The 25593-nt window shown below is 40.8% G+C and overlaps 1 protein-coding gene and 1 long non-coding RNA gene across 6 annotated transcripts in view; both read left to right on the top strand.

The window, feature by feature from the left end:
• Positions 1-25593, top strand: part of arhgef1a (Rho guanine nucleotide exchange factor (GEF) 1a) — a 68544-nt gene that overhangs the window by 37488 nt on the left and 5463 nt on the right. For 3 of the 5 annotated variants that reach the window (XM_035633293.2, XM_035633291.2, XM_035633290.2), the window contains 7 exons: positions 8688-8876; positions 14939-15025; positions 18725-18774; positions 20886-20921; positions 21332-21382; positions 22921-23247; positions 24335-24494. In XM_035633293.2, coding sequence (XP_035489186.1) covers positions 8688-8876; positions 14939-15025; positions 18725-18774; positions 20886-20921; positions 21332-21382; positions 22921-23247; positions 24335-24494 — 900 coding nt within the window. Of the gene's footprint in view, positions 1-8687; positions 8877-14938; positions 15026-18724; positions 18775-20885; positions 20922-21284; positions 21383-22920; positions 23248-24334; positions 24495-25593 lie in introns of those variants that run through there. The other 2 variants (XM_035633292.2, XM_035633295.2) reach the window with 2 other exon arrangements.
• On the top strand, positions 7-8301 carry LOC118310384. The gene is made up of 3 exons (XR_004793773.2): positions 7-6818; positions 7162-7294; positions 7430-8301. It is a non-coding gene; the product is annotated as an uncharacterized LOC118310384 (long non-coding RNA).

The raw sequence follows: 25593 nt of genomic DNA, 5'->3' as shown, positions 1-25593 counted from the left end.
GTCAGGAGACAAACTTTACTAAAACGATCATAGGAATATTTTTCTTACGGCACTAGGTCATTTCTGTTCAAGAATACCAAATTATGTGTGTCTGACATTATGTCAACATGTTTGTTTGTGTGTGTGTTTCTGTGTAGCTGTGTGTCTGTGTGTCTGTTGGTGTGAAAAGAAAAGATAGAGAGAGGGACAGAGCCAGGAGTGAATTTCTGAGTGAATTATGTGTGACATACAATGAAACTAGATCAGGTCTGTAGAGCTATTGAGCGAGAGTGAGAGGGTACAGTCATTCAGCAAGTGCGACCATGCCCTACCTGCTGGGGGACAAAATCTCTTAAACAAACTTACAACCCCTTCCAAGGTTCCCAAATACATTCAAAGTCTTTGTTACAATTCAGGAGAGTTAGCACTCCAAAGTCTGAATTTCTCCCGTCTCCACTGGATGATCCCGAGAAGCTCAACCAAAGAAGAACCATCCCGATCTCGATCTTTCTGTTGCATGACTTTATATACCTTTCTCCTCTCTCTCATTCTCTCAAACCAAACTGCTGTGTGTTAACACAATTAAGTGTGTGTGTGCCGGTTACTTCAATTCAATTCAATTCAATTTCAATTGGCTGTAGGGAGGTGGGGCATGTAGTGAGAGCCTGCCCTGGGAAGAATCAGACTGTCCAGTCGCTTGTTCCACTGATTCAGAATGGTCCTGGTATGGTGGGCCAACTTCAGGCCCAGCAGAGAGGCTTCTGCCTCCGTGTTCTGGAGACCAGGAACAGCAGCCTCCACGATCCCCTCAGTTTTATTACGCCGGCTCTCGTCAGGCTCTCGATGAGTCTGGGTCTGCTGCCATCGTGGAGATCCAGCCAGGCCCCCCACACCAGAGGCTCCTCCAGGAGCCAGAACAGAGATGCTGCAGGTTCCAGTCTGGTCCATTTAAAAAGTGTCCATGCTTTAAAAAGTCCTTGATAAAAATGAGGCAGTTTACACAAAGGGATAAAACCACAGTCCACTAAAAACAATGAAGCATCGAGACTCAGACCTGCTACCCCCCTTAAAAAGGTGCTGGTTACTGGCCTCCAGCTGGTGTGAGAGATGAGATGTTTCATCCGAGGAGACTTGCTGGCTTGACAGTTTCCTGAACGGAGACATTATCATACCATATTTGCACAACTCCCTCCGCAGATAGTCATCCCCGATGAACGGGGGGATGTTGGAGACCGTGACTCTCGTAGCCGGTGTCACTAGCGAAGTCCCGGAAACAAACGCGTCATTGATGACAATCCCCGACTCCACCACCGTGTTCGCCACGCTCCCCACAAACATTACGACCCCACCGTTCATCCGGGAGGCCGACTTGACGCTGCTATCGCCGATTAAGTCCCCCACTGCATGGCAGCAGTCATCAACCGTGCACGGGAATCCCGGAGACACTTTGATCCCGTGCGCACGAGTCAGCATGGTGAAGAGATGGAGAGATGGGAGCTGGTTCCAGAGGAGAGGAGCGTGGTGGCTGAAGGCTCTGCCTCCCATTCTACTTTTACACACTCTGGGAACCACAAGTACAGAGCCAAGTGATCTATTGGGGTAATTTGGAACTGTGAGCTCTGTAAAATATGATGAAGCTTGATTATTAATGGCTTTGTAGCTGAGGAGCAGGTTTTTAATTATATTCTGAATTTTACAGGAAGCCAATGCAGAGATGCTAACACTAGAGAAATATGATCTCTTTTTCTAGTTCCTGTCAGCCAAGTCTGAACATTTCTTCGGGTACGACCATATTTGTCCACGTCCTGTTGAGCATCCTGTCAACTTATGTCTCAATATATTTTCAACAAAAGGTTCCTGTTTCACATGCTTCCTGTTCAACAGTATTACTGTACAGCCTTAGCTCGGCTACAGTTCAACTCTTTCTCAACAACTTTTTCTGGTTTCATTATGAGATCATTAGAATAGCAGAACATACTCTTTTATTACATTTAATCACCATCACAACATTCCCGTTTATTGAAATAATGCCACTAAATACTCTTATATGGTATTAAATCATAGACAGGACTAGATGATATGTCCTTTTTCACTTGCGGTTATGGAGATAGTACTGTGGAGATCTCAACTCATTTGACAGATGCCACACTGTAGTTTAAATATTATAATATTAAACAAAAAAACACAAGTAACTTGAATTCAATTCAATATTTAGATGATGATTTCATTTCACCCTCAGTTTATAAATCAACCAATTGATCTAGTTGAATTGATAATTGGGTTCAATGTCAGTAGCCACATCTGTTCAATCTAAATACCACTTAAACAGAACCTGTCTGGCAATGTAGGCTAAAAGGTCCCTAAAAGGAACACATGATGATTCTGACTACAGAAATTCAAGAACAGTTGCAAAACAGACTCATTGAAATCCATCAGTCTGGAAAGGGTGACAAAGCCATTGCCAAGGAGAGGCCACCCAACCAAAGTTCCTCCAAGAGTGCCTCAGTTCAATCCAGAGAGGCAAGTCAGTGAGAAATAACTATTTATTACAGATTTGACAGATGATATGTGATAACAAAGTCTCGATAGAGTCTTGGCCCTTCGACTGAATGGGAAAATAATGTAGTTGTGGGTATCTACCCTGAACAGTGGCAAAATAAATCCCCCCATGGAGTCCAGACACTCGTGGTGATGGTGGTTCATGACTTGCTCGACAGTGATGGGAAAATGGAGGGCGTAACAGCAGTATGAAAGAACTAAGGCAGAGAGAGAAATCCTATTTAAAAAGACAGCAGCAAGATGATATGGTCACAAGGCAGGTGTGTTGCAGTGCTTTTGGAATTGATAAGACCCGTTGATGAACAGCTGATCACTGAAATGAAAGCCCAGGGAAATGACGGCAAGAAACGGTGTATGCAGGAAAGGAAAATGAGAATTAAACTATGACCAAAGCATGAAAAATAGCGTTCAGACTCAATGAGTATTATAGTCGAGGACATATGTCCTGATCAGCAGCAAAAATAAATCTGACATAAAAAAGGGCGAATATCCCCTGAGGACACCCTAATATCTACCCCAAAACAGAATGCTCACTTACCAAGGAGGGAAGAACAAACAAACCGTGATTGATCAAACAGGATGCTACAATCAGCTAGGTATGAAAGAAAACAACAGTTGAACATGAATTAATAAATTGACAGAAATGATACCCTTTCCAAATAATTTTAAATTTTTATGAAAACCTAAAATTCCAGATATGACCAAGAGGGGAGAGAGTGCAATTAGATGATAAGTGAGACAAACACCACGAGCCACCAGTTATATGCAATTGCTTACAATATGCAGTTAGAGATTTTTGAGCTACGATTTTCGCAGCAGCATCATAACATGTTGAAGGCAAAGGCATAGGATTACCAAAGGCTCAGTTGTTGAAGAGAAACTGTTGATATACTGTGTAAGGCTGCAGAAGTAATGTTAATAATGCTTTGGGGGAATGTTACGTTTCAGGAGAGCCCACTCTAAACGATAGGTGAACCAGGATTTGGGAATGGGATTATTATCTGGGTCAGAAAAAAGAGCAGCACTAGGGGAAGAAAGAGGCCTATTCTTTAAATATTTGAACATGGATTTAAAAGGACAGAACTGAGTATTGGTGATAGCTTTGGAGTGTTTAAAGAAAAAACTAAAGAAATCTGGATGAAAAGTTAAATCCGAAAATTTCTGGTCTGAAGCAGTAGTAAATTCACCACTTCTTAAAAACCCATAAAAAGCTAGTAGAGAAGAACTATCCTCTCAAAACTGTAAAATTTCATGCAGCTAGACATATTGATAGGCAGCCTATTATCCATGTTAGAAGGAGATACTTGCCTTTAAATAGCAGTTTGGTCGGGTTGGAAAATAGGCTGGGAAAAGATGGGTCAGGACATCTAACTTTGAACTGGATACCAGCAACTCAACCTTTAATATAATAAGGCTTGACCATGCAGGCATGACAAATAAATATCTCCAACGCTGTTTTTGCATAAAACCCCAATGCAATTAAGAGCTGCAGCGCAGATTAATAAGCAGTATGGTGGTACGATACAAACCGCAAATCCTGTGATCTCTTCAATAAGTTGAAATAGATCTCTCCTACAGAATCAAAACTGCTCAGCCAATCAGCTCCTCAACACTGTAACTGTCCAGTGGATTGCTTTGGCCTTAATAACTCTTCTTGTTTAAATGCCATGCATATTTAACGCACAGTTCGAATTCAAAGTCTTAGCACTAAAATGTCAAGACTTTGACCTGAATTAATCAACAACACTACTAAATACTCATATAACAGTAAATGTTCTCACGATCAATAATGCTTTTTGTTCGATCGCAGGATTTGCAGTATAAATAAAACTTTGGCCTATTTTTTTTGTATGCATAGTAGCAGGCCCTCATGCAGAACATATTTTTATATTTTAACAGGATTCCTGATAATGGCTTATGCTGTTTGTAATGGAAAAATGATGCAGTTGAATCAGGAAGTCAGATACCGTGGATGTTTTAAGCAGAAGTATTTATTACAAGGAGCTCAACGTTGAGGAGATCTCTGGTTCGTTACACAGATCAACAAGCGGTGCGTCTTGCAAGATGTGACCTAAATTCTGGGACTTTGACATCCCAAGACTGTCTTCAGCTAGCCAAAGATAAGATGACCTAGCACAGGCAAATCAAACACTCATCTTTGCAGTCTCACAGAGAGGAGAGGAGAGAAGATAAATTCCCAGACACTGTTGACAATTATGCTACTATTTGTGCTATGGCTATTGCACACGTATTCCCAATAAAGCCCCTATAGAAGTACATGAGGGTGTTATGTGAAAAATTATTTCACAGTATCTATGTTCACATATTTGATCATATCCTATCTGATATGATTACTTTATTATACTCTATGTATTGTAATATTTAAGACAAAGACACATAAGGTGGTGCATTTTGTTATGTTAAAATGGAATCTCAATAGTTTACCCTGAACTGTACACAAGGCATGTGAACTACATCAAATTATTTTAAACCAGTTAATCAAAACAATTGTTATGATATTACCCTTTAAAAAAATGTTTTATACTGAGCTGCCACCAGGATCAGAACTGACTGACCCTCAACATCCCCCATAATGAGGCTTCATTAATTATTTGCTCTGACCTACTGATCTGCCAGTAAAAATGTTGCAGGAGGTCTTATATAAATGTAAACTACGTATCAAATCTGTACTCAGTAGTAATGTTGAAAACTATTATAGATTTTCTTGGTTGCATTTTTGTCCACAACAAATTTTTAAAACAGTTTACACAGGCTGAAACAGAAGAGCAATGTGTGCTCTTCCTCTGTGAAATACGCTGCACAGGCTTGTGCCGCCGAACACGCCCCCTCTAACCATGCGCTCATGCACGCCCACACTCCGGGTAAGTTAAAAGTTATCCAACTTCAAGGGGCAGTAGGCAATTTTGGAAAAAGTCTGTCTTGTTGTTGTTGACAATTTTACTGCACTGAGTGCCATGACCATCATAGTGTTTGTCTCTCGCAAGTCTCTTAAAGCTGTAGTCTGTAGGATTTGTAAAAATAACTTTTTTTCATAAATGTCACTATATCCTGGTAGTAATATATGAGACAGAGTGTGATTGACAGAGAGTCTGTCAATCATCCGGGTATGCGCTGCGCAGCGCTGCAGAACCTGTGAACACACTCACTTGCTTGTTCAAGACCAAGCTCACGTCTTAGAAACAAGGAGCTAGCAGCAGAAGCGGAATTAGTTTGAAAACAGTGGGAGAGAAAGCATAACCCAAGCATCGAAAAAACTGCCCACCTCTTTGGCCAGAAACTGCATATATGACAAAGACCACGAGCAAAAACTTAAAAGAAGCAAGGAGATCAAGCAGAGAGAAGACCTGTGTATATATTGGAGTGGCGGTCCACAGATGAGAGAGCTGCGAGAATGAAAGGATTCACAAACGATGCGTTCTGCTTGACTGGTAATTATCCCTGTTTCATTTATCTATTATTTTCCATTTTATTGTAGCACTCTGTAACCATGCCGTATGCTACTGTTTTGTTGTAATCAGATTGCTATTTGCTAGGGTCATAGTGCTATCTATGGCTATTGGTTAGCAGTGTTTATGGCATAGTGGCTGAAAATATTTTTGTGTCCAAGCAGTCTAATCGGTTTTGAGAGTTTTCCAGACGTGTGTGCCGTTGCCTGTGCTCTCGCGGCTAAATGCTCCCCATCGTACTGTTTAGTTAGCATCACTATTCATCACCAAACGTAGCATCCCGTGCTATGCTAAATGCTAAGTATGTGACGATATTCCCAGCTGTGGCTACAGTCAAGTTCACGTAGGCCTACTTGATTTGAAAATTCACTCATCACTTACGTATTTATTCATCAATGCAGAGCAGACTGGCAAATTATTTATTTTTATGTGTAATCTCCTGTGTGTCTATCACACGCAGCAGCGTTTCAAGACAAAGATGAAGTTCCTGTGTAGTGTTTACACACTATTGAGAAAGTGTAAGGGTTTTTTCCCGAAGCGAGACTCCACTTTGGCCATGCGCAAACGTAAAATGCACATACCCCTGCGTTGAAATCAAGCAGTAAGAGGAGAACAGCACATTATTAGACATTTTGTTCGACACTGATAATCATGACTACAGATAATGTACTCAAATGATTTATTCCGCTCATAGTATTTCGACTTAAAAAATTTGTAAGGAGGAATATTTTTTCCTGGATCATAGTTTCACATACTCATGTTGCTTTTCTACACAGATGATGATTTTGCTGGGGGCATAGGTGAAGGAGCAAGGTATGCTATATACTTGTTGATGATAATGGCATTCCGTTCTGATAGATATTAATACCCTGTATGTGTACCATTTACCACACAAATCTATAATATAATTAATTAAGAAATATATTTTGAAATGTTTTTAGTATGTAATCGCTGGACATCCATGATGATATAGATGATGACTTCAATCATATTCCAAACTCTATGTAGGTATATACATTTTACGTGATATTTGATATGTTGAGTCACATTGTCTGGAAGGGGCTCAGAAAGATAACAAACCTAAAGCTCCACACTCTATTTACGGCCCACTTCAGGACCATTAGTAGATGTTTTCACATGCAAGGTATTTTTTCAGGTTGCTTTGTGGGGGTTCTGCTTCTTGGGGAGGCTGTTGATGGCCCTGTCTAGAATGGAGAGAGTTGTCTCTTTGATGGTGGGAATGTGGTGTCAAACCAGGTCGTCTCCAAAACTTCACTAAAATACTTCAGGTACGGATATGAATTTTTATTTACCTGTAGGACCACATTTGTTTGTTTGTTAATTGTGATTTTATAACAACATGTGCACTTAGACCACATTATTTTAAATAAAAAGTATTATAACAGTTTCCTCTGAATTTGCAGGTCAACTGGAGTCCTCCTTTGATCACATCCTGATGTACTGTATGCCAGCATCATTCCTTCAGTCTATGAAGGCAGAATCTTACTGGCTGGCTCAGACTACAACCACCATGTCCACAGACCAACCAAAAGAACACCTGACGGCTCCATACATGTTAAAAGGAAAAGACCACAGACCAGACACTTCCCTAGAGGTGATGCCTTGGATTAGCATCCAGATGAATCAGGAAACAAATCCTGCAACTATGTTCAAACATTAAATGTGCAGATCCAAATACATTAGTCTACCTGAGTATTATAAATATTCAACGCACCTCCTTTGTATTTTATTAATGTGCCAAATAAAGCTTGACTATATGTGTGATGTTATGGTGTTGACTTGTTGCTCTGAGCTAACAAGCTAAGCTAACAACAATTGGCTGAGTTACTAAGCCAGCTCAGGTATTTGGTCATTCAACCACAGATAGTTTGACAGTCCTGCTTTATTATAAAAGTATTTCATTTTATTCTGTTCTAATTTATTTATTTTAAGTTATATCTTGCTTTGCTGGTATAATGTCTGTTAGAGTGTAAAAAAATGTTCAAAGTTATATAAATATTGATACATTTTTACTTTTGTTATTGATTTTTCTCCTAGAAAATCCAGACAAAAAAGTAAAATTTATTTAAGTTATACTGTGCTTTGCTGGTATAATGTCTGCTAGAATTTTTAAAAAATGGTCAGTGTTTTATAAATGTTGATACATTTTTACTTTTGTTGTTGATGTTTTTCCTAGAAAACCCAGACAAAAAAGCACATTGAGGCTATTTCTTTTATGCAATGGTGAAGAATGTGGCAAAATAAATTAAAAAATTAAAAACGTTAAAATGTTTAATTTTGGTGCATCCCTAAACTTGAGTACTGCAAGTACACATAGCAAATCATGTAGATGTCAGGGTCGAGTGTTAGCAAGTTCAGTGATTTAACTCACCTTCCATGGGTAAACCAAAAACAGACATGACAATTTAAACACAGCCTGTCCTTCCCTTAGTTAGCAGTCATGGCATGAATGTGATAATCCACTGCGTCTCTGTGTGGAAAACAATTTACCTCGGAGTACATCATTGCTTATGTGTGTGCATCAATGTCAGGTAGCAGTATATAGTTGTACGATATACTGTAAAGGTTAGGCTGGGTAAGCATAGGAAGGAATTGTTTTCATGTTGTATCAGGTTTGCGTTAGATGCATTAATCATTACTTTCCTCAACCACCACCCATAGCTGACCTCCAGCAAAAGGACCGGGAAATGCTGGAGCTCCTGCAAGAGAGGGTGACTGTTTTCTGTGAGCTGGCAGAGGTGACAAGTGGTCAGGAGGGCCTACAGCCCCCCATCACTCGTTACTTGTTCAGGGCAGACATACCCCAAGCTCCACGTGCAGAGAAACTCCTCCTGGATGCCACAGCTGAAGGTAACACACTAAGTATCAGGTCAATTACAAAATGTTATTTGTTTGTTTGCAAAGAAGGTGGATAGTGTTCAAGATCAACCCTAACTGGCATAGACAAAAGAAAAATAACTGCCCTTGTTTCCAAGAAGACCAGTATCAAGGCTTATAATGTTTCAAGTCAGTGTCATGACTTACTTCACAGGAAACATATTTTCACTAAAAACGTATTTATCAAGTGTCGTTACCTTGTGAGTTACCTTGGAACAGAGCACACACAGCATGGATTCAAGGAGCGCTTTATTTGCTGTGACACACACCAAACCCAAAATAACTCCTCATAACAGTTTTTAACGCCAGTGCCCTGCGCTGCCCGGCTGTGCCAGTGCACGGTCCAAAGTTGTTCCCTGCTCCTTTGCTCATGTGTGTGTGTCCTCTCAGAGGATTGAAATAATACCAACTAAATGTCTGGAGGGCCATCTTCTGTGATGTTTGATAGGAGGACGTCCAATTCCTCCAATAAATCCCAGAGAATTTTTTGTTTCACCAGGTAGGTTACAGACACAAACTGACAAGCTTGTCAGAATGGCTTGAGAAAAAAATGACAGCTCAGCTAGTGGACTTCATCAAAAAGTCATCTGATAGTTTCAGTATTTCTCATTGTATGGCACAACGGTGTCAAACAAAACATGCCTAATCATCTATATAAAGATTCCCTATGAAGGTGAGGTCTGCAGCCTCTTCTTTCAACTTATTGAACTGCAGTCGTGCACTGGGTCAGCAATCTCTGACATCCTGCTCCAAAGCCTTCATACGCAAGGCATTTCTGAAGACATGTTGCACTCCTGGCTTATTGGCTTTGCAACTCATGGGGCTGCTGCTATGATGGGCTGCTACAGAGAAGCAGCCACACTCCTATGTGAAAAGATCAACCCTAACCTCACTGTCATTCACTGTATGAACCACAAGTTTGAACTTCCGGTCCATGATGCTGTGAAACCCCTCGACAGAGGCAAGTCATTTTCAGATATTCATTGAATATCTGTATTAATTTTTCTCTCAAAGCCCAAACATATGAGAGAGTTTGAGTCTGCAGCTTAAGATTTGGGGATGCATGCTCGCAGGATAGGAAGAGTGTTTGACATGCGCTGGCTTTCCTCATCCTGCACATCTGTGACGGCTGTCTGGCAAAGCTATCCAGCCTTGGTCAAACTCTTTGGAGTGTTGATGGAAGAAAAATCCAGATCTTCCATGGAGAGGGCCAAATGTCAGGGCATTCATGGTTCATTCTTTTTTTAATTCATTTTTTTGGTGGAGATGGCATTGGTAAAAGATGCGCTGGAGACCCTGCAGGCCTTGTCCCTGTTTCTGCAGAGGAGAGATGCCACCGCTGTCAGTGCCAATGCTGAAGTGAGTGTTGCACTGAGAACACTGAGGTCTATGAGGCAAGCAGATGGTGTGAACGCAAGATGTCTGAAGGAGGAAATTGAAAGTTTTTTCGCTCTTTCAAGGGAGTGATTGTGTCTCAGCCAAGTTACAAATATCCTCACAAGGCAGAGGTCTTTCATGAAAGATTTATCGTTTCCCTGGCCGACAACATTGAGTGCAGACTGGATGACGACTGAATTATTTCCGTTGCAGCTGTTTTAAATCCATCAACTTGGCCATGTGATGAAGATGAGCGCATCCTGTATGGAGATGAAAAACTTCCCTCCATACACACACTCTCAATGTGAAAGCTGCAACCAGTCCCATACTCCTCAAGGAATTCCACCAATTCAAATGCCAGGGCGTTACAGGAGAAAATCTGCACAAAGTGCTCACCACTGTCTCCACACTCCCAGTGTCAACAGCCAGGTGTGAAAGGGGATTCAGTTCCATGAACCATATTCTCACAGATGACAGAAACAGAATGAACGTCTCAACGCTGAACAACCTACTGTTCATTTCAGTAAATGGACCAGGGGTTGCCACCTTCCCTGCCTGGAGAAAGGAGTGTTAAATTAGGGGTTCAAACCACCTGATGGCAGAGCAATAGAAACTTGGTCCCACTGACAACTTCCCCCTCAGTCAGTGAAGATCACATAAAGAGAGCACAGTTAAGCAGAGAATGCTAATTTCAGAAAGTAAATATACTCAGCTAATACTAACAGTCATTGAAGTTAGATATCCTAGTAATCAAATGTACAATAAACATTGGTTCTTCGACTGGCTTAAATAAAGTCACTAAAATTGGACTAGTTCTAATTTTCTCTATGAATGTAAAATACCCTTTCAAATCTAAATTTCGATATGAACATTACTTTAGCTTGAAACAAGCAATCCAGCTGCCAGTGCAGCCAGGTGATAAGTTTCTGAACTCCACATAAAGCAGTAATATTCATGAGTTCTCAGTTTGTCACACTACCCAGTTTGATAAAAAAAATTGTTATGTATTTCTTGAAATATTTGAACTCAAGCGAAATATTCTTGAAAAAATAAGCATTGTTCTCTGCTCTGCAATGCTGGGGGCATGTCTGCTGAAGGCCCTGGACTGAGTGCATTTTAACCAATCAGGTTTGGTGTGAAAAAAAAACAACACACACTCACAGCCCAATTCAAAGCAACCTGCAAATACGCAATATGGCTGGAAGGGTTGGTAATTGCAATGATACAAAGGCAAAAAAGCATCTGCATTTGGTGTGTAGTGGATGCCAACATTAGCTTTACACCCTCTGAGTTTGGCAAGGTTTCCCTCATTTCATGTTTGTCATTACACACAAGCATAAAATCATTAGCACACAGGGCAACATGTACTGGCAACAGTGGTGTCAGATGTAGTCAGGACAGGGGGATGAAGGCTGAGGAGAAAGTTAGTTGGTTCAGTGGTTAACTGAACCTGTGACAGCGTATTATCTTCGAATTCTAGTAGTCCAATAAATGTTTGTAAAACTACCTAGTGCATGGAGAATCAATAAACTCCTATGTAAAATGGATTATCATTGTCAAAAAATGTCCTTTGTGGTAAATGGACTGTACTTATATAGTGTTTTTTAAGCCACATTCACCCATTACAGTTTTTTTGATTGCTAAACGACAGTGGGCACAACTGGAGCCACATGTGCAAAACTCTAAACACTGCACAGCATAAGTTCATGTGGATCAAACTCTAGTTCCTTTTTTATTTCTTGAACACAGTTTTCAAAAGTCTACACACTTATCCCATGGCTGCAACCACAACCTGCACATGTATTGTGTATTTACAGCACTTTGTTCAAATGCTAACACTGCTGTCAAAAATGTTACCACACATTCAAAACAGAATGGATTTCATTCTGGTGCATTTCAAACACTGCTGATTGCACTGTATATATATATATATATATATATATATATATATATATCAATATATGTGTGTATATATATATATATATATATATATATATACACATATATATAATACAGACCAAAAGTTTGGACACACCTTCTCATTCAATGAGTTTCCTTTCTTTTCATGACTATTGACATTGTAGATTCACACTGAAGGCATCAAAACTATGAATTAACACATGTGGAAATATGTACTTAACAAAAAAGTGTAAAACAACTGAAAATACGCCTTATATTCTAGTTTCTTCAGAGTAGCCACCTTTTGCTTTGATTACTGCTTCGCACACTCTTGGCATTCTCTTGATGAGCTTCAAGAGGTAGTCACCTGAAATGGTCTTCCAACAGTCTTGAAGGAGTTCCCAGAGATGCTTAGCACTTGTTGGCACTTTTGCCTTCACTCTGAGGTCCAGCTCACCCCAAACCATCTCGATTGGGTTCAGGTCCGGTGACTGTGGAGGCCAGGTCATCTGGCGCAGCACCCCATCACTCTCCTTCTTGGTTAAATAGCCCTTACACAGCTTGGAGGTGTGTTTGGGGTCATTGTCCTTTGGAAAAATAAATGATGGTCCAACTAAACGCAAACCGGATGGAATAGCATGCCGCTGCAAGATGCTGTGGTAGCCATGCTGGCTCAGTATGCCTTCAATTTTGAATAAATCCCCAACAGTGTCACCAGCAAAGCACCCCCAAACCATCACACCTCCTCCTCCATGCTTCACGGTGGGAACCAGGCATGTAGAGTCCATCCGTTCACCTTTTCTGCGTCGCACAAAGACACGGTGGTTGGAACCAAAGATCTCAAATTTGGACTCATCAGACCAAAGCACAGATTTCCACTGGTCTAATGTCCATTCCTTGTGTTCTTTAGCCCAAACAAGTCTCTTCTGCTTGTTGCCTGTCCTTAGCAGTGGTTTCCTAGCAGCTATTCTACCATGAAGGCCTGATTCACACAGTCTCCTCTTAACAGTTGTTCTAGAGATGTGTCTGCTTCTAGAACCCTGTGTGGCATTGACCTGGTCTCTAATCTGAGCTGCTGTTAACCTGCGATTTCTGAGGCTGGTGACTTGGATGAACTTATCCTCCGCAGCAGAGGTGACTCTTGGTCTTCCTTTCCTGGGGCGGTCCTCATGTGAGCCAGTTTCTTTGTAGCGCTTGATGGTTTTTGCGACTGCACTTGGGGACACTTTCAAAGTTTTCCCAATTTTTCGGACTGACTGACCTTCATTTCTTAAAGTAATGATGGCCACTCGTTTTTCTTTACTTAGCTGCTTTTTCTTGCCATAATACAAATTCTAACAGTCTATTCAGTGGGACTATCAGCTGTGTATCCACCTGACTTCTGCAAAACACAACTGATGGTCCCAACCCCATTTATAAGGCAAGAAATCCCACTTATTGAACCTGACAGGGCACACCTATGAAGTGAAAACCATTTCAGGTGACTACCTCTTGAAGCTCATAAAGAGAATGCAGAGTGTGTGCAAAGCAGTAATCAGAGCAAAAGGTGGCTACTTTGAAGAAACTAGAATATAAGGCGTATTTTCAGTTGTTTTACACAAGTACATATTTCCACGTGTTAATTCATAGTTTTGATGCCTTCAGTGTGAATCTACAATGTCAATAGTCATGAAAAGAAAGGAAACTCATTGAATGAGAAGGTGTGTCCAAACTTTTGGTCTGTACTGTATATATATGTGTGTTTTATCTATGAGGATTGTTCAAAGTGTTTCGCTGCACTAAGACGTGTGTGTTGAGTTGTGTTGTTTGGAATGAGTTTTGATGGTAATGTGAACTGTTCAGCTCAGGTGACTGTTGGTAATGCAGACTGTGGTTGGAGTTTTGCACATGTGGCTCCAGTTGTGCCCACTGTTGTTTAGCAATCTAAAAAACTGTAACACACACATTCATACAGTGTTGCTTTTTACCACCCCTTTTCTGTCACATCCATAAACTGCCAACACAACGACAGAGACAATTTAGGGTTAAGTGTCTTGCCAAAGGCATGCGTACTGGGGTAAGCGTATTTCTAACCGACCAACCAACCAACCTTCTGGTTAGTGGATGACCCTCTCTACCTCCTGACCCACAGCTCCCCTTGATGAATGTCTAGCACTGAAACATTTGAATTAGATATATAACTGCAAATTAGACAGTGCGTGGGATTTCATTTGTAATGAGTCTACTACTCTGATATATACCGAAATATTTAATAAATTGCTAAATAGATTGCTATGGACATTGTCACCACAGGATGAATCCTACTGACTTTTTAACTGGTACCTCCAGAGGGTTAATTTTCAAATATATTATTCTTTGTCAAGGATCTTTTTCTATCCTTAACATAAGCAAAAAGGTGGTAGATTCCATAATGTTCATAAACCTTTTTCTAAAGGACAATTGTGGCTGTCTTGGACAACTGACACATGTTGTCCTGATAGTAGGGGTACTTGCTTTGCTGTTTCAGTTGAAGCACTCGTTGGATACATTTGTGCTGTATTCAGCTTTAATGCTGACTGGTTGAATTGGTTTTAAAGAAGATTGACATAACTGTGAAAGAAAATGTTTGTTGTGTATGTCTCACAAATTAAAAGTATCATAGGCCTGTCACAATTTTTTTTTTTTTATTGATATACTGACAATTAAATACTGAATTGTTGAGATTAGAAATGTGATCTTAATAACTGTGTGTGTGTGTGTTTGTGTGTGTTGTTCCACAGTGGACAAGTTGAGTGAACTCCTTCTGGGCTCCAGTGTGGACATCCCTCTTCTATGTCATCACAGCCACAAGGAGGTGGTAGGGACCAGTGAGTCCATACAGATTCTCTCATACAATAAGAAAGGATTATATTTTATCAGACTAATTTGTGTCCACCACCACCAAGTTACTACAAACAACAACCATTGAGAAGAACATACTGGTTACAATACATATACAATATATGTTACAAAATCTATTAAGTAATATATGATGGTATATCAAGTCCATTGTATGTAAAAACAACAACAACACTTATACAGTTAAACCCAGCCGACACTGAGAAGATGGCCCAGGAGCAGACTCCAAACTCAGGCAATAACACAGTTTATTTTGGGAGTAGGTACAGGCAGAGGCTGGCAGGGGTACACTTGGCGGAGCACAGGAGGTAGGTGGCTGGCAGTCCAGGGGGGGGGGGTAGCGACGGTGTCCTGTACGCGAGGGCAAGGGGTTGCTTGGGAGGAGACGTCATGGCTCATCAGGGACCCCTTGGAAACTGACAAGCTTCCCCTTTTGGCCGCTGGGGGCAGCGGGCGACATAATTTCCAGACTCTCCACAGTAAAGACAGAGCCCCATGTTGAAACAGCGCTGTCATTCAGTGTTAGGGGGGCTCTGCTCAGCTGCATGGGCTAATCAGAGTGGTAGACGTGAGCAGATTCAGGCGGGGCTTCAGTGGCACAGGGAAACTCTTGGGAGGAAGGGAGCCTTGGGTAAAACTGGGGAGGGGACCTGGGAGTAGGAGAGCGCACCACTTTGGCTCGGCTTCGCTCCAGCAGTCTATTATCAAGGCGGATAGAAAGAGAAATAAGAGCTTCCAGATCTCATGGGGGGTTTGTAGCGACGGTGTCCTTTGGAATGAGGGAACCAGTAGAAGCGGCACGGCAGAAATCTGAACAATAGGAAACAGCACGTTAAGGAAAATCGGATCTTGGTCTTGCCATGCAGCTGGGTATTAATCAGGAACCCTTGGTTGAGCCTGTCAAGGCTACTGCTCTGGATGGGCGCCTCCTCTGCACAGTAACCCACCAAACATTCCTCTTCATCTGGGCATGTCAGTTAACCACACTGAATCAATTACCCTCACCTGATAAATGCTCTCCAGCAGCCAATTATCCGGGAGTTTCCTTGGTTAAAGAGACATAATCCACACATTGACTGGGGGACTGGTTCCATTCTACATTGGAAACATTGTCATGCAGTGTGTCTGAAATCTGCTTTGATACCTACCATCAACATCTATTCCTTTAAAGAGTTCCCAGATCTCTCAGGTGTCCCATCCGAGTATCATGACTTAAAGGAGGTGTTTAGGAAGGGCCACCTTGGACTGGGCCACCTTGCTTCCCCCACATCGCCCGTATGATTGGGCCATTGACCTCCTCCCTGGCTCATCACCGCCTAGGGGGAGACTCTTCTCTCTCTCAGCTCCTGAAACCAAGTGGGGACATGCTTTTGGCCTTGCCTGTCACCCGGGGGTTAAGCGCACCCTAACCCTGCTGAAGCAACATTTCTGGTGGGCTTCCATGGAAGAGGACACCAAGTAGTTTGGCCTTTGGCTGGGGGGGGGGGTTTGGTTAGACATACCCCACTAATCCCCATCGGCATGGCAACCAGGACATAGTCTGGATGATATTTATCCAATCTTATTCACAGCTCCTCTTTAGGTACATGAATGGTCCAAGAAAAACATTGCTCTCTACTCAGACAACAGTGCCGTTGTTGACATCATCAACAAAGGTCGGTTGCATTGCCTCAACATTATGCAGTTCACACTTTGGCTCACCCCGGTTTTGGTCAAGCGCCATTTCATTGTTGGAGCTTTCCACATCCCACATCGTAAAAACTTAAATTGTTTCTCATCCCAAATACAATTCTGACAATAGGCACCGGCCTCCGACCCTCTTCCGATTCCGGTCCCATTGTTTTTTAGGATACCATCAACTGACCCACAGCTTGGTCACCACCTCACAAGATGCCATCCTCAGCACTATCGCTCCCCTTACGGTTAAGTCCTACTCAAATCTGCAATTACCCCCAAATCATGCTCCTGCCATCCATTTCGAATCAGAGCCACCTCTTCTGCCTCCAAGTAGGGAATCCCTGACCAGATAATTCATATTCCTGGATGGTGCTTATCTTTGCATCCGAAATGATCTAAATGACATCCGAAATGCACATACACACCTGTCTGCCTGAAGTTCTCTTTGGGGCATATCCAGACGCACCTAGGTGATCAAAGAGATGGCTCCCCCGATCAGAGTCTCACTCCCTGATTTCTGTTCCTGCTGCTCCTTCTGCTCCTTGCAACCGATCTATATCAACTTTGAGTCCCTGAAGAGCGCTATATAAATATAATGTTTTATTATTATTATTCATCCACAACCTCAATCCTTCCATCCCTCATGTCTTACCCTTAGACCCCTCATCCCTTTATCCTCACTGTTATCCTCATCATCTCAAATTTTTTACATGCAATAAACTTTAATATTCATAACTTTCCAAGTGTCAGTGGCGGTTCTAGCTTGTCTGGCGCCCTGGGCGAACACCCCCTGAAGCCCTCTCCCCCAAATGTTATAATGCACAATTGATCAAACTTTCAGAATAGGAACCAAATCACAACCTCCTAAGCTAATTATAGGCACAAGACACCACAAAAGATAAGAAACATATGCATAATATAGAAAATGAAAATTCACATACTATTATCATCATGATGACACTGTAAAATGATATCCAATGCTAGTTGCTAGTTGGACAGAAAACAGAATGTAGTCACCCTTTGTGTAATAGTATAGCAAGAAACATAACAAATAAGAATAAAAAACACAAGTGTTGTATGAGCCTCTTTCATCACATGCATATTATTATGTTGATTAAGAGCTGGGCACCTGATGGATTAGACCGTTTCTTATCCATTTGTGTTTAATTGGCACTCGACAATCAATACATTTCCAATCCCCCAACAGTGTCAACCAAGGGTCAAGACCTAACCAAGTCACCTTGGTGGTGGGCAGACTTATTTCACATTATTCTTAACGATTTCACACAACCCAGAAACAAATGCAACAATATGTTTTTGAATTTATATATATTTTTCTTATATTCACAGTATTATGAATGTGTTGTAGTTTATTTAGTAGCATTTCATAGTATGAATAATTTTACTAACTACATTAGTACTGTACAAAGGTAGAGAGGTGTGTTGTTTGATAGATTCCCCTGCTATGTCGGGCTTCCTGTGGGGAGACCTAAGGTCAACCTCCCCCGCAGCCTTCCCCATATCCTTCTCCTACTTTTGGGTGTTAGACCTCCCCAGCAGGCAGTTACCTGCCCAGCTCACAAACCAGAATTAGGCCGCCCATTCCTACAAGGTTAACTGACACACACTGTGACATGATATCGTAGTGCGGGAACAGATTTTATTCAGTCCAACTGAGACAAGTAGAACAGTGGAGGAGCATTTACAAAGACACCCTGGGGGATGTGGCATGGTGTTGATAAAACTTGAGTTTTCAGTTAATCCAGCCAAATGCTTATTGTAGATAGCAAACCCAAAGAGTGCGGCTGATGTGATATCACACATCAATTTTAAATTCAAGGTTAAAGAAGACGAAGCCACATCTACTCTTTGTTTCATTTACTATAATGAAAAAGTAAAATATGTGTATTAGTGACAGTTTTGTTTTTCCAGGACGAGTAATTGACTAGTTACTTGACTATTCAGTGGCTGCTGTGTTTGTCTCTGCTTAGGTAAACAGGATCTGTTGGTGAATGGAGCCCATGATTTTTCCACAGCAAAGGTGAGCTGGGGGCTATGAAGAAACGCTCTGTCAGGTCTGGGGTTGAATAATAAACTTAATCATTTAAAGTTATTAAATTATCAGTATCATCTTACTAGCTTTGATACTTCCAATTGGTTATGTAGGACCGTCATTATCAGACAATCCTTATACATAGCCTTGATCAGAGGTTATTGCTGCATGGAGTGGAAATCAAATGCGACCATTGTGGCATACTGTTCTGGTGGTTTAAGTCATGGAAGTGTGGCTGATGGAGGTGTTATTTTGTAACATAAGATGGATGTTCTGCACTTGATGCATTGTTTTTGTTTAGGGATGTTGTCTTTTCACAAAAGCGGTATACAGCAGGAGTGTACATCTCCATTTTAGCAGAAAAGTGTAAATTTGACACAGTACAGAGAACCATATAGTGGCCACATAAATAAATAAAAAAATATTAAGCCCACATTTGACTACACTAAGCACCCTAAGTGTTCCCATCTTTTTATTAAATATTACCATGAGAAAATGTATATACAGAGACCTGGGGCCCATTCGGGGAAGCAGGTTTAAAAAACTTTGAACTTAAACATGAAGTTTGATTTACTCTCAGATGGGAAACTCACTGTTTTCGCTTCCAAAAAAACTGTTCTGAGTTAGTTAGATCAACTCTGATTATTTTCACTCAGAGTTACGTGTGTGCCCACCGAATATAAAAAGCCATCATCAGTGGAGCTCCGATACTACGAGTCATCATGGCAACCGAGGCGAAAACAAGGTCCTCCTACATCACGCCGTTAGAGTTGGAGATACCACTTAGTCCTTCAGGAGAAAATAAGCACCTTCTGAGAAAGAGGAGCATCAGAGTTGCAGCTGATGAGGAGAGACAGTTGGTGTTGGAAATAGTTACTGCCTGAGTCGACATGTAAGACTGAATAAAATAATCGAATGATTTAAAACAATCTGATATTTTCTCCACAAATATCTTGTCTAAGATGCTGGTATAATGGTTAGTGACACTGTCTGCTGCGCTGGAGACCGATTCCTGTTGCTCACGTCTGAAAAACGTGCAATGTTATTTAATTATTTTTAATTTAGTTTTAATCCCACGGGCACAAAAATAATGTGGCTGCAGCTGAAAATGAATTATAAGAACATAGTGCAGATAGGTAAGGCATATGGTTTTAATCAGATTCCACATGTTAAACAAAGAAAACATCAGTCGCTATTTTAACTTGTTGTACAGAAAATTCCCGTTCGAAAAAAAGGGCAATGCCAATACTTTGATCTGGTTGGAGCATGTCCGCGATATTATAATGCTGGAAATAAGGTCAGAGAATATTGTTTAGATATGTGATAGATGATGATGATGTTTAGATCAGGTTCAGGAAAAAGTAGGAGTTAAGGAGACACTGCATTTTTTTTCAAGAAAACCTGCCAGCGAGCAGGTTAAGTTCAAAGCATCAGTTACCATGGTAATTAAGTTTACTCGCTTTCTGGAACAGAAAACCTAGAGTTTCCCTCTTCTAGGGTTAAAAAACTCAGAGTTTTAGCAAAACCTGCTTCCTGGAACAGGCCCCAGCAGGACAGACTAGCCTTTTTCACCCAAGCATTGTGGTCAAGCCAGTCACCCCTAATATGTACTGTATGTATGTATGCAATACAGAGGTACCTGTAGTCTGAGCTTTGTTGTAAATGCTTTGAAAAGTCCCAGAGCGAGCTGATATGCAGGGTTAGTGACCTTATTCTGTTATTTTTCTCACTTTCAGAAGAAATTATAATACAGTTATATCATTATTAGGATGACATTTTAAGTTCTGATTTTGTTGCATCAGATGTGCAGTTACATAAAACAAAGAATCCTCCTTTGCAAAAAATCCCAGGAAATGCTAAAAGCTCATATTCCCAAGTTTTCTTTCTATAAAGTCTGTGACTTTTCCTAATGGTACCCAACACCCAACCCCTCAAATCCAACCATCCATTCTTATCCAGTGCAGAGTTTACATTTCCTTTTAGAAATGTAAATTGAAACTTATGTCATGTACAATTAACACCTCATGATTGTATTGTGTACAAATGGATTGTCATTGTCATGTCACTGTCCTCTGTGAACTATGTATTACCATTTAAAGGATTGCACGAGGAGTCAAGACAAGCCAACAACTGTGGTAAGGGGGTAAATGTGTGTGTTTGTGTTTATGTGGCATGGTAAGGTTCAAGGAAGATAAGACACGAATACATACATGTGATTATTTACTGACAGTCCCACATGTGTGTATGTGTGTTTGTGTTTGTGTGCATGTATGTGTTTCTGTGTCAGACATGCAGATGCAGGTGCGTTAGATTAACCATCTGTGAACCACTTTAATAACCTAGTATGATTGATTATTGTTATTTTATCTGTTGTACTCATTTACTTTGCTTTATATATTTTTTTCATGGATGCATGTAAGATTCAATCAGATAGTTACTATAGTTGTGATTGTGTGTGTGTGTGTGTGTGTGTGTGTGTGTGTGTGTGTGTGAGAGAGAGAGGGTCATCAGTATTAAGAATGCTGCCCACATTCCTGTTTAACAGGAGATCTGTCAGAGGCTGGTGAATCTCAGTGTGTATCTCCATGCACTTCAGGTGAGTAGGTTTCACACTGCAGTGCACAACCCACTATAATACTTTGGCTTGGTAAGAAAGCAATGACTGCAGATGTTTTTGTCGGGGTGTTGTCAGCGTACTTTTCTCTTCAGACTGAGGGTTATAATTCAACAGTTTGCATGAATGGTTAACACAACTAACTACTCGACACCTTAAATATATCAACTAAAGTTAGGCAAACAACCACATGGGGCGCTCCAGTTTTATAATTCACATATAGCAAAAGTTGAAGCATTTTTGCTCCACCCACCAAATACACTCACCATGTAAAACAAAAAATCAGTGACATCAGTGCTTTGCAGGGCACTGAAGAAAGAATGGCCTCTTTGTTTTGTCACAGATTCCCTCAGGACAACAACTAGCTCTCATTTCTGTACTGTTGAACCTTCTCTCGTAATTTCAAAATGCACACAAGCCACATTGTGTTGGGTGTATGTGTTGACAGTGTTTGTCAACACACACATACAGAGAGAGAGCATTTAATACACTTCTCTCTTTAGGGAGAGAGAGTGAAGTTTCTCACCCTAAAATTCAAAAAGTCACCAAAACTTTGTGAGAATCTTTCCCTTCAACGCAATCTCTATATTCATGAACTTTTCTCTTTTTTTCTTTTAACTCAGAGCTCTAGATTTTCAGTTACCACACAAACATCAACTGCATCAGTGCATTAATAATATTCACATCCACATATTGTAGCCAAATAAAATTTCCAGTTTCCAATTTAGGTTTGCTTACTGTTCCTTGACTCCTGGGAGCCAAATGCAGGGCATCTTTTATTTACAAATGCTCAGGTTTCCTAAGTCTCTGGGACTGCTTGATCATAGTCAGTCAAACATGGTTCCAAATCTTCCTCTAAAGGTGGAACCTCTGAGTTATGGAAAGTTGCCCTATTGAAACACTGTGGACGTTAGTAATACACAAAACAATGGTTGGAGATGGCCTTGAGAATATGTTTACAACACAGATGGCCATGGACCAAGAAGAGAATCTAACAGAACAAAAGGACCAACCATAATTTATTATTTTACTGGAGACAAAGCCAATGACCTTGATTTTCCATTTGCCAAAAACAAACCTGTTACCATACATTCCAAAAGGCATAGGCATACCTAAAGGTACTAATTTTACTTTCACAAAGCAAAGAGAGGAATCTCTTCAATCAGAGGTTCAGTGACCTGGCTCACTGTACAGATGGAAAATCAATAGTGTTTTTAAAAATGGATGAGACTAAAGCACATTGTGCATTGGGGCATCGATACCGTGTGATTTATAGCTAGTACTGCAGGTTTGGGTGTAGGCAACCCCCTGCTCTTCATAATATGGTGACTTCTAGTTTTAGAAAGATGACTGGTCAAAATGCCAAACTCAAGGCCTTAAAACGGCATTTCACAAACCAATGGGTGCTGTCCTTGGTATTAGACTCATCTCCATTTCCGCAAAAATACCTGTGAGTACTGAGTGTGTCAATTTTCAGCTTGTAAAATCTTTTTAACTGGATTCTCTCTCATCTCCTGCAGGGTGCTGTCATCAAACAGGACTCCATCTTGGAGCTGCTGCCACAGTCACAGGACACCCTAGTGCCAGCCGCAGGAGGAGTATGGCGCCCTCTCTGGCGGAATAGTGGTGATCGGGAGGCCAGTGTGGGATCAACCATTGGGGAGCTGGCTCTTCTGCAGAGACAACACAGCCTGCTGCAGGAAGAGCTGTTGAGGCTGCGGGATGCCGAGAACCGTTTCAAAGACAGTGAGAGGGCCCGGGCCAAGTTGGAGAGACAAGTGCGACACATGAAGGTCTGCAGTGGGCCTGCACCAGACTTCCAGCAGATGGAAGAACAGGCTCCTCAAGTAATAACAATTGTATTGCAACTCCACAAAGTTATGGGGAAAAAACAAAAGTTATATCAACATTCTGTCCCTAGTATCAGTCAGTTCCCAAAATGCAACTCGGTATCTCTATTTTATTAGACAAACCCTGTCTGGTAAACAACTACAGTATATCAATCAAACTAAAAAAAAAGTAGTCTCAATCCCAAACTGAGAGAGAGCTGTAATGATGTCATGGTGAGGCCATTAGGGCTCTTATTCTGTCAGACAAACTCCATAACACCTACACAAGATCTTACAAAGATCTTCTTAACAATTAGTGATGACTGAATGATGGATAACTGACTGTGGTTTCTTTTATACCCTTGAGTTCTGGGAAATCAGCTTTCACCACTAATGTGACAAGATAAATCATGAATAGCCCAGAAGTTCAAATTAGAATACTGTGGCTTGACATGTGTTTGTATGCACGTGGTTTCTGAAAAGGGAGGATTAATCACATTAAATGGTAGGTGGGTGCCTAGATTGAGCTGCTGCTATGCCCAGGACTGCCACATGGGTGCAACTGTTAGACCACATTGTATTAATTCAATTAAATAAAATTTTATTTGTATATCGCTTAATCACAACATACATGATCTCAAAGCACTACAAATAAATTGAAATTTACAGGCTAGACGTGACAGTTGACAATAAAGCATGCCTACAAATGAGAAATGAAAATCTAATTGCATAAAACTAACACTGCAGACACTCAATTGCTCTTAATTGAGCCAAATTAGCAGGACCAGTCATGACCAACATGAAAAGGAGCAACAACAGTCTTTTCATAATTATATGAAAACACATTAAGTGACCCACAGACTGCCACAGTACCTGATTCTGAACTTTATTAGCTGAACTACTGGAACTCAAAGTACTGCAGTAATCTCCATGAACTGCACTGAGGAGGTGGAACAAACTAAGGGGAGAAACGGAATAGTGAAAGTGGTGCTGGCCTTTTTTATCAGCACAAAGAGTAAATTAAGCACTTCCAACGAACTATCATTCACTATGCATGCACCTACTGAGTTTCTACAGGTTCTTTACTCTTTTCTTGCTATTGTAGCCTGCGTCTCTGCAACCAGGAAGTCATCTCATAACTGCAGCTGACACCCTGTGGGCCAGGCAGGAGCCTGTCCACTCATCAGAAGGTCTACAGGACGGCAGTGATTTGGAGGTAGACGTGACATCAGATGATGATGGGACAGCATCTGAAAGCTCCAAAGGTCCGATAATCGACAAGACACAATGATTGTGAATGTTATATGTCTCATTTTGGTAAAATAAGATAAGAGATAAGATAAGATAGGTACTTTATTTATTCAAAGCTGGGAAATTCTGGTGTTACAGCAGGTGTCAAACAACATACCTTACAAAATAAACAATATATACAAAATACTAATGTAAAAATATGAATTGCAAGAATATAAAGAATAAGGGAAATAAATATAAATAATTTACATGATATAGTGCAGTATCAATGAAGGCAATCAGTTGCCAGAAATGTGCAGAGGAACCTGGTTACATGAATGTGCAAATGTGCCAGAGTCTCGCTGTCAGACAGAAGTGAGGTGCTATACAATCTTATGGTTTGTGGCAGGACGGATTTCCTGTACCGGTCCTTGTGAAACTGAGCTGTCATTTTTTTTAGGTAAAGATTTCTCTGTGGTTAGCTACACTGAAAGCTAAAACCAATTTTGGCATACAGTTGTCTCAAGGCACACTCTCTGAATACCTTCAAAATCTGAAATTTCACTTTTGTTTACTGTAAAGTGACAACATACGAATTAACCCACTGTTTAATTACTCCAAAACAAATAAGGGTTGTGTCCACCCCTGTTGTAAAAAAAAAGGAAATGTCCTCTCACTCATTTTAGGGGAGTTGGCAGGTTGCATGAATAGGGCAATTATGATTTCCACATTGCAGTCTGATTGTGTAACTTGTAGGTTGTTTTCTTTGGTTATTGTGAGATTGACAAAGATGATTTTGCACACGGTCTGCCCAGTCAGAGACAGGGAAAAGGCAATGGTGGAAGAAACAGAGAACAATTCACAAAAATTAGCAACAGTGTTCCTCTGTACACAGTCTATTAGGTACCTTGACAGAAAGGTTGTTCCAAAAACTTTTGAGAACTTGTCATAGCTCTGTGGATTTAGGCTGTCTCAGTATTTTGATGTAATCCATGATGAGTTTAGGGCTCTTTGGGGACCAAACCAATTGTTGCAGGACCCTTTGTTCTTTTTGTGTAGTTCTTTATGACATCACTGATCAGCAAGTGCAGAAATTATAATAATTATCAATTTTATGAATATAGCACTTTTAAG

This window comes from Scophthalmus maximus, chromosome 5 (assembly GCF_022379125.1).
Source record: "Scophthalmus maximus strain ysfricsl-2021 chromosome 5, ASM2237912v1, whole genome shotgun sequence".
Classification (NCBI taxonomy): Eukaryota; Metazoa; Chordata; class Actinopteri; order Pleuronectiformes; family Scophthalmidae; genus Scophthalmus; species Scophthalmus maximus.
Note: the sequence above shows the minus strand (reverse complement) of the source record. Positions and strands in the feature narration are given on the sequence as shown.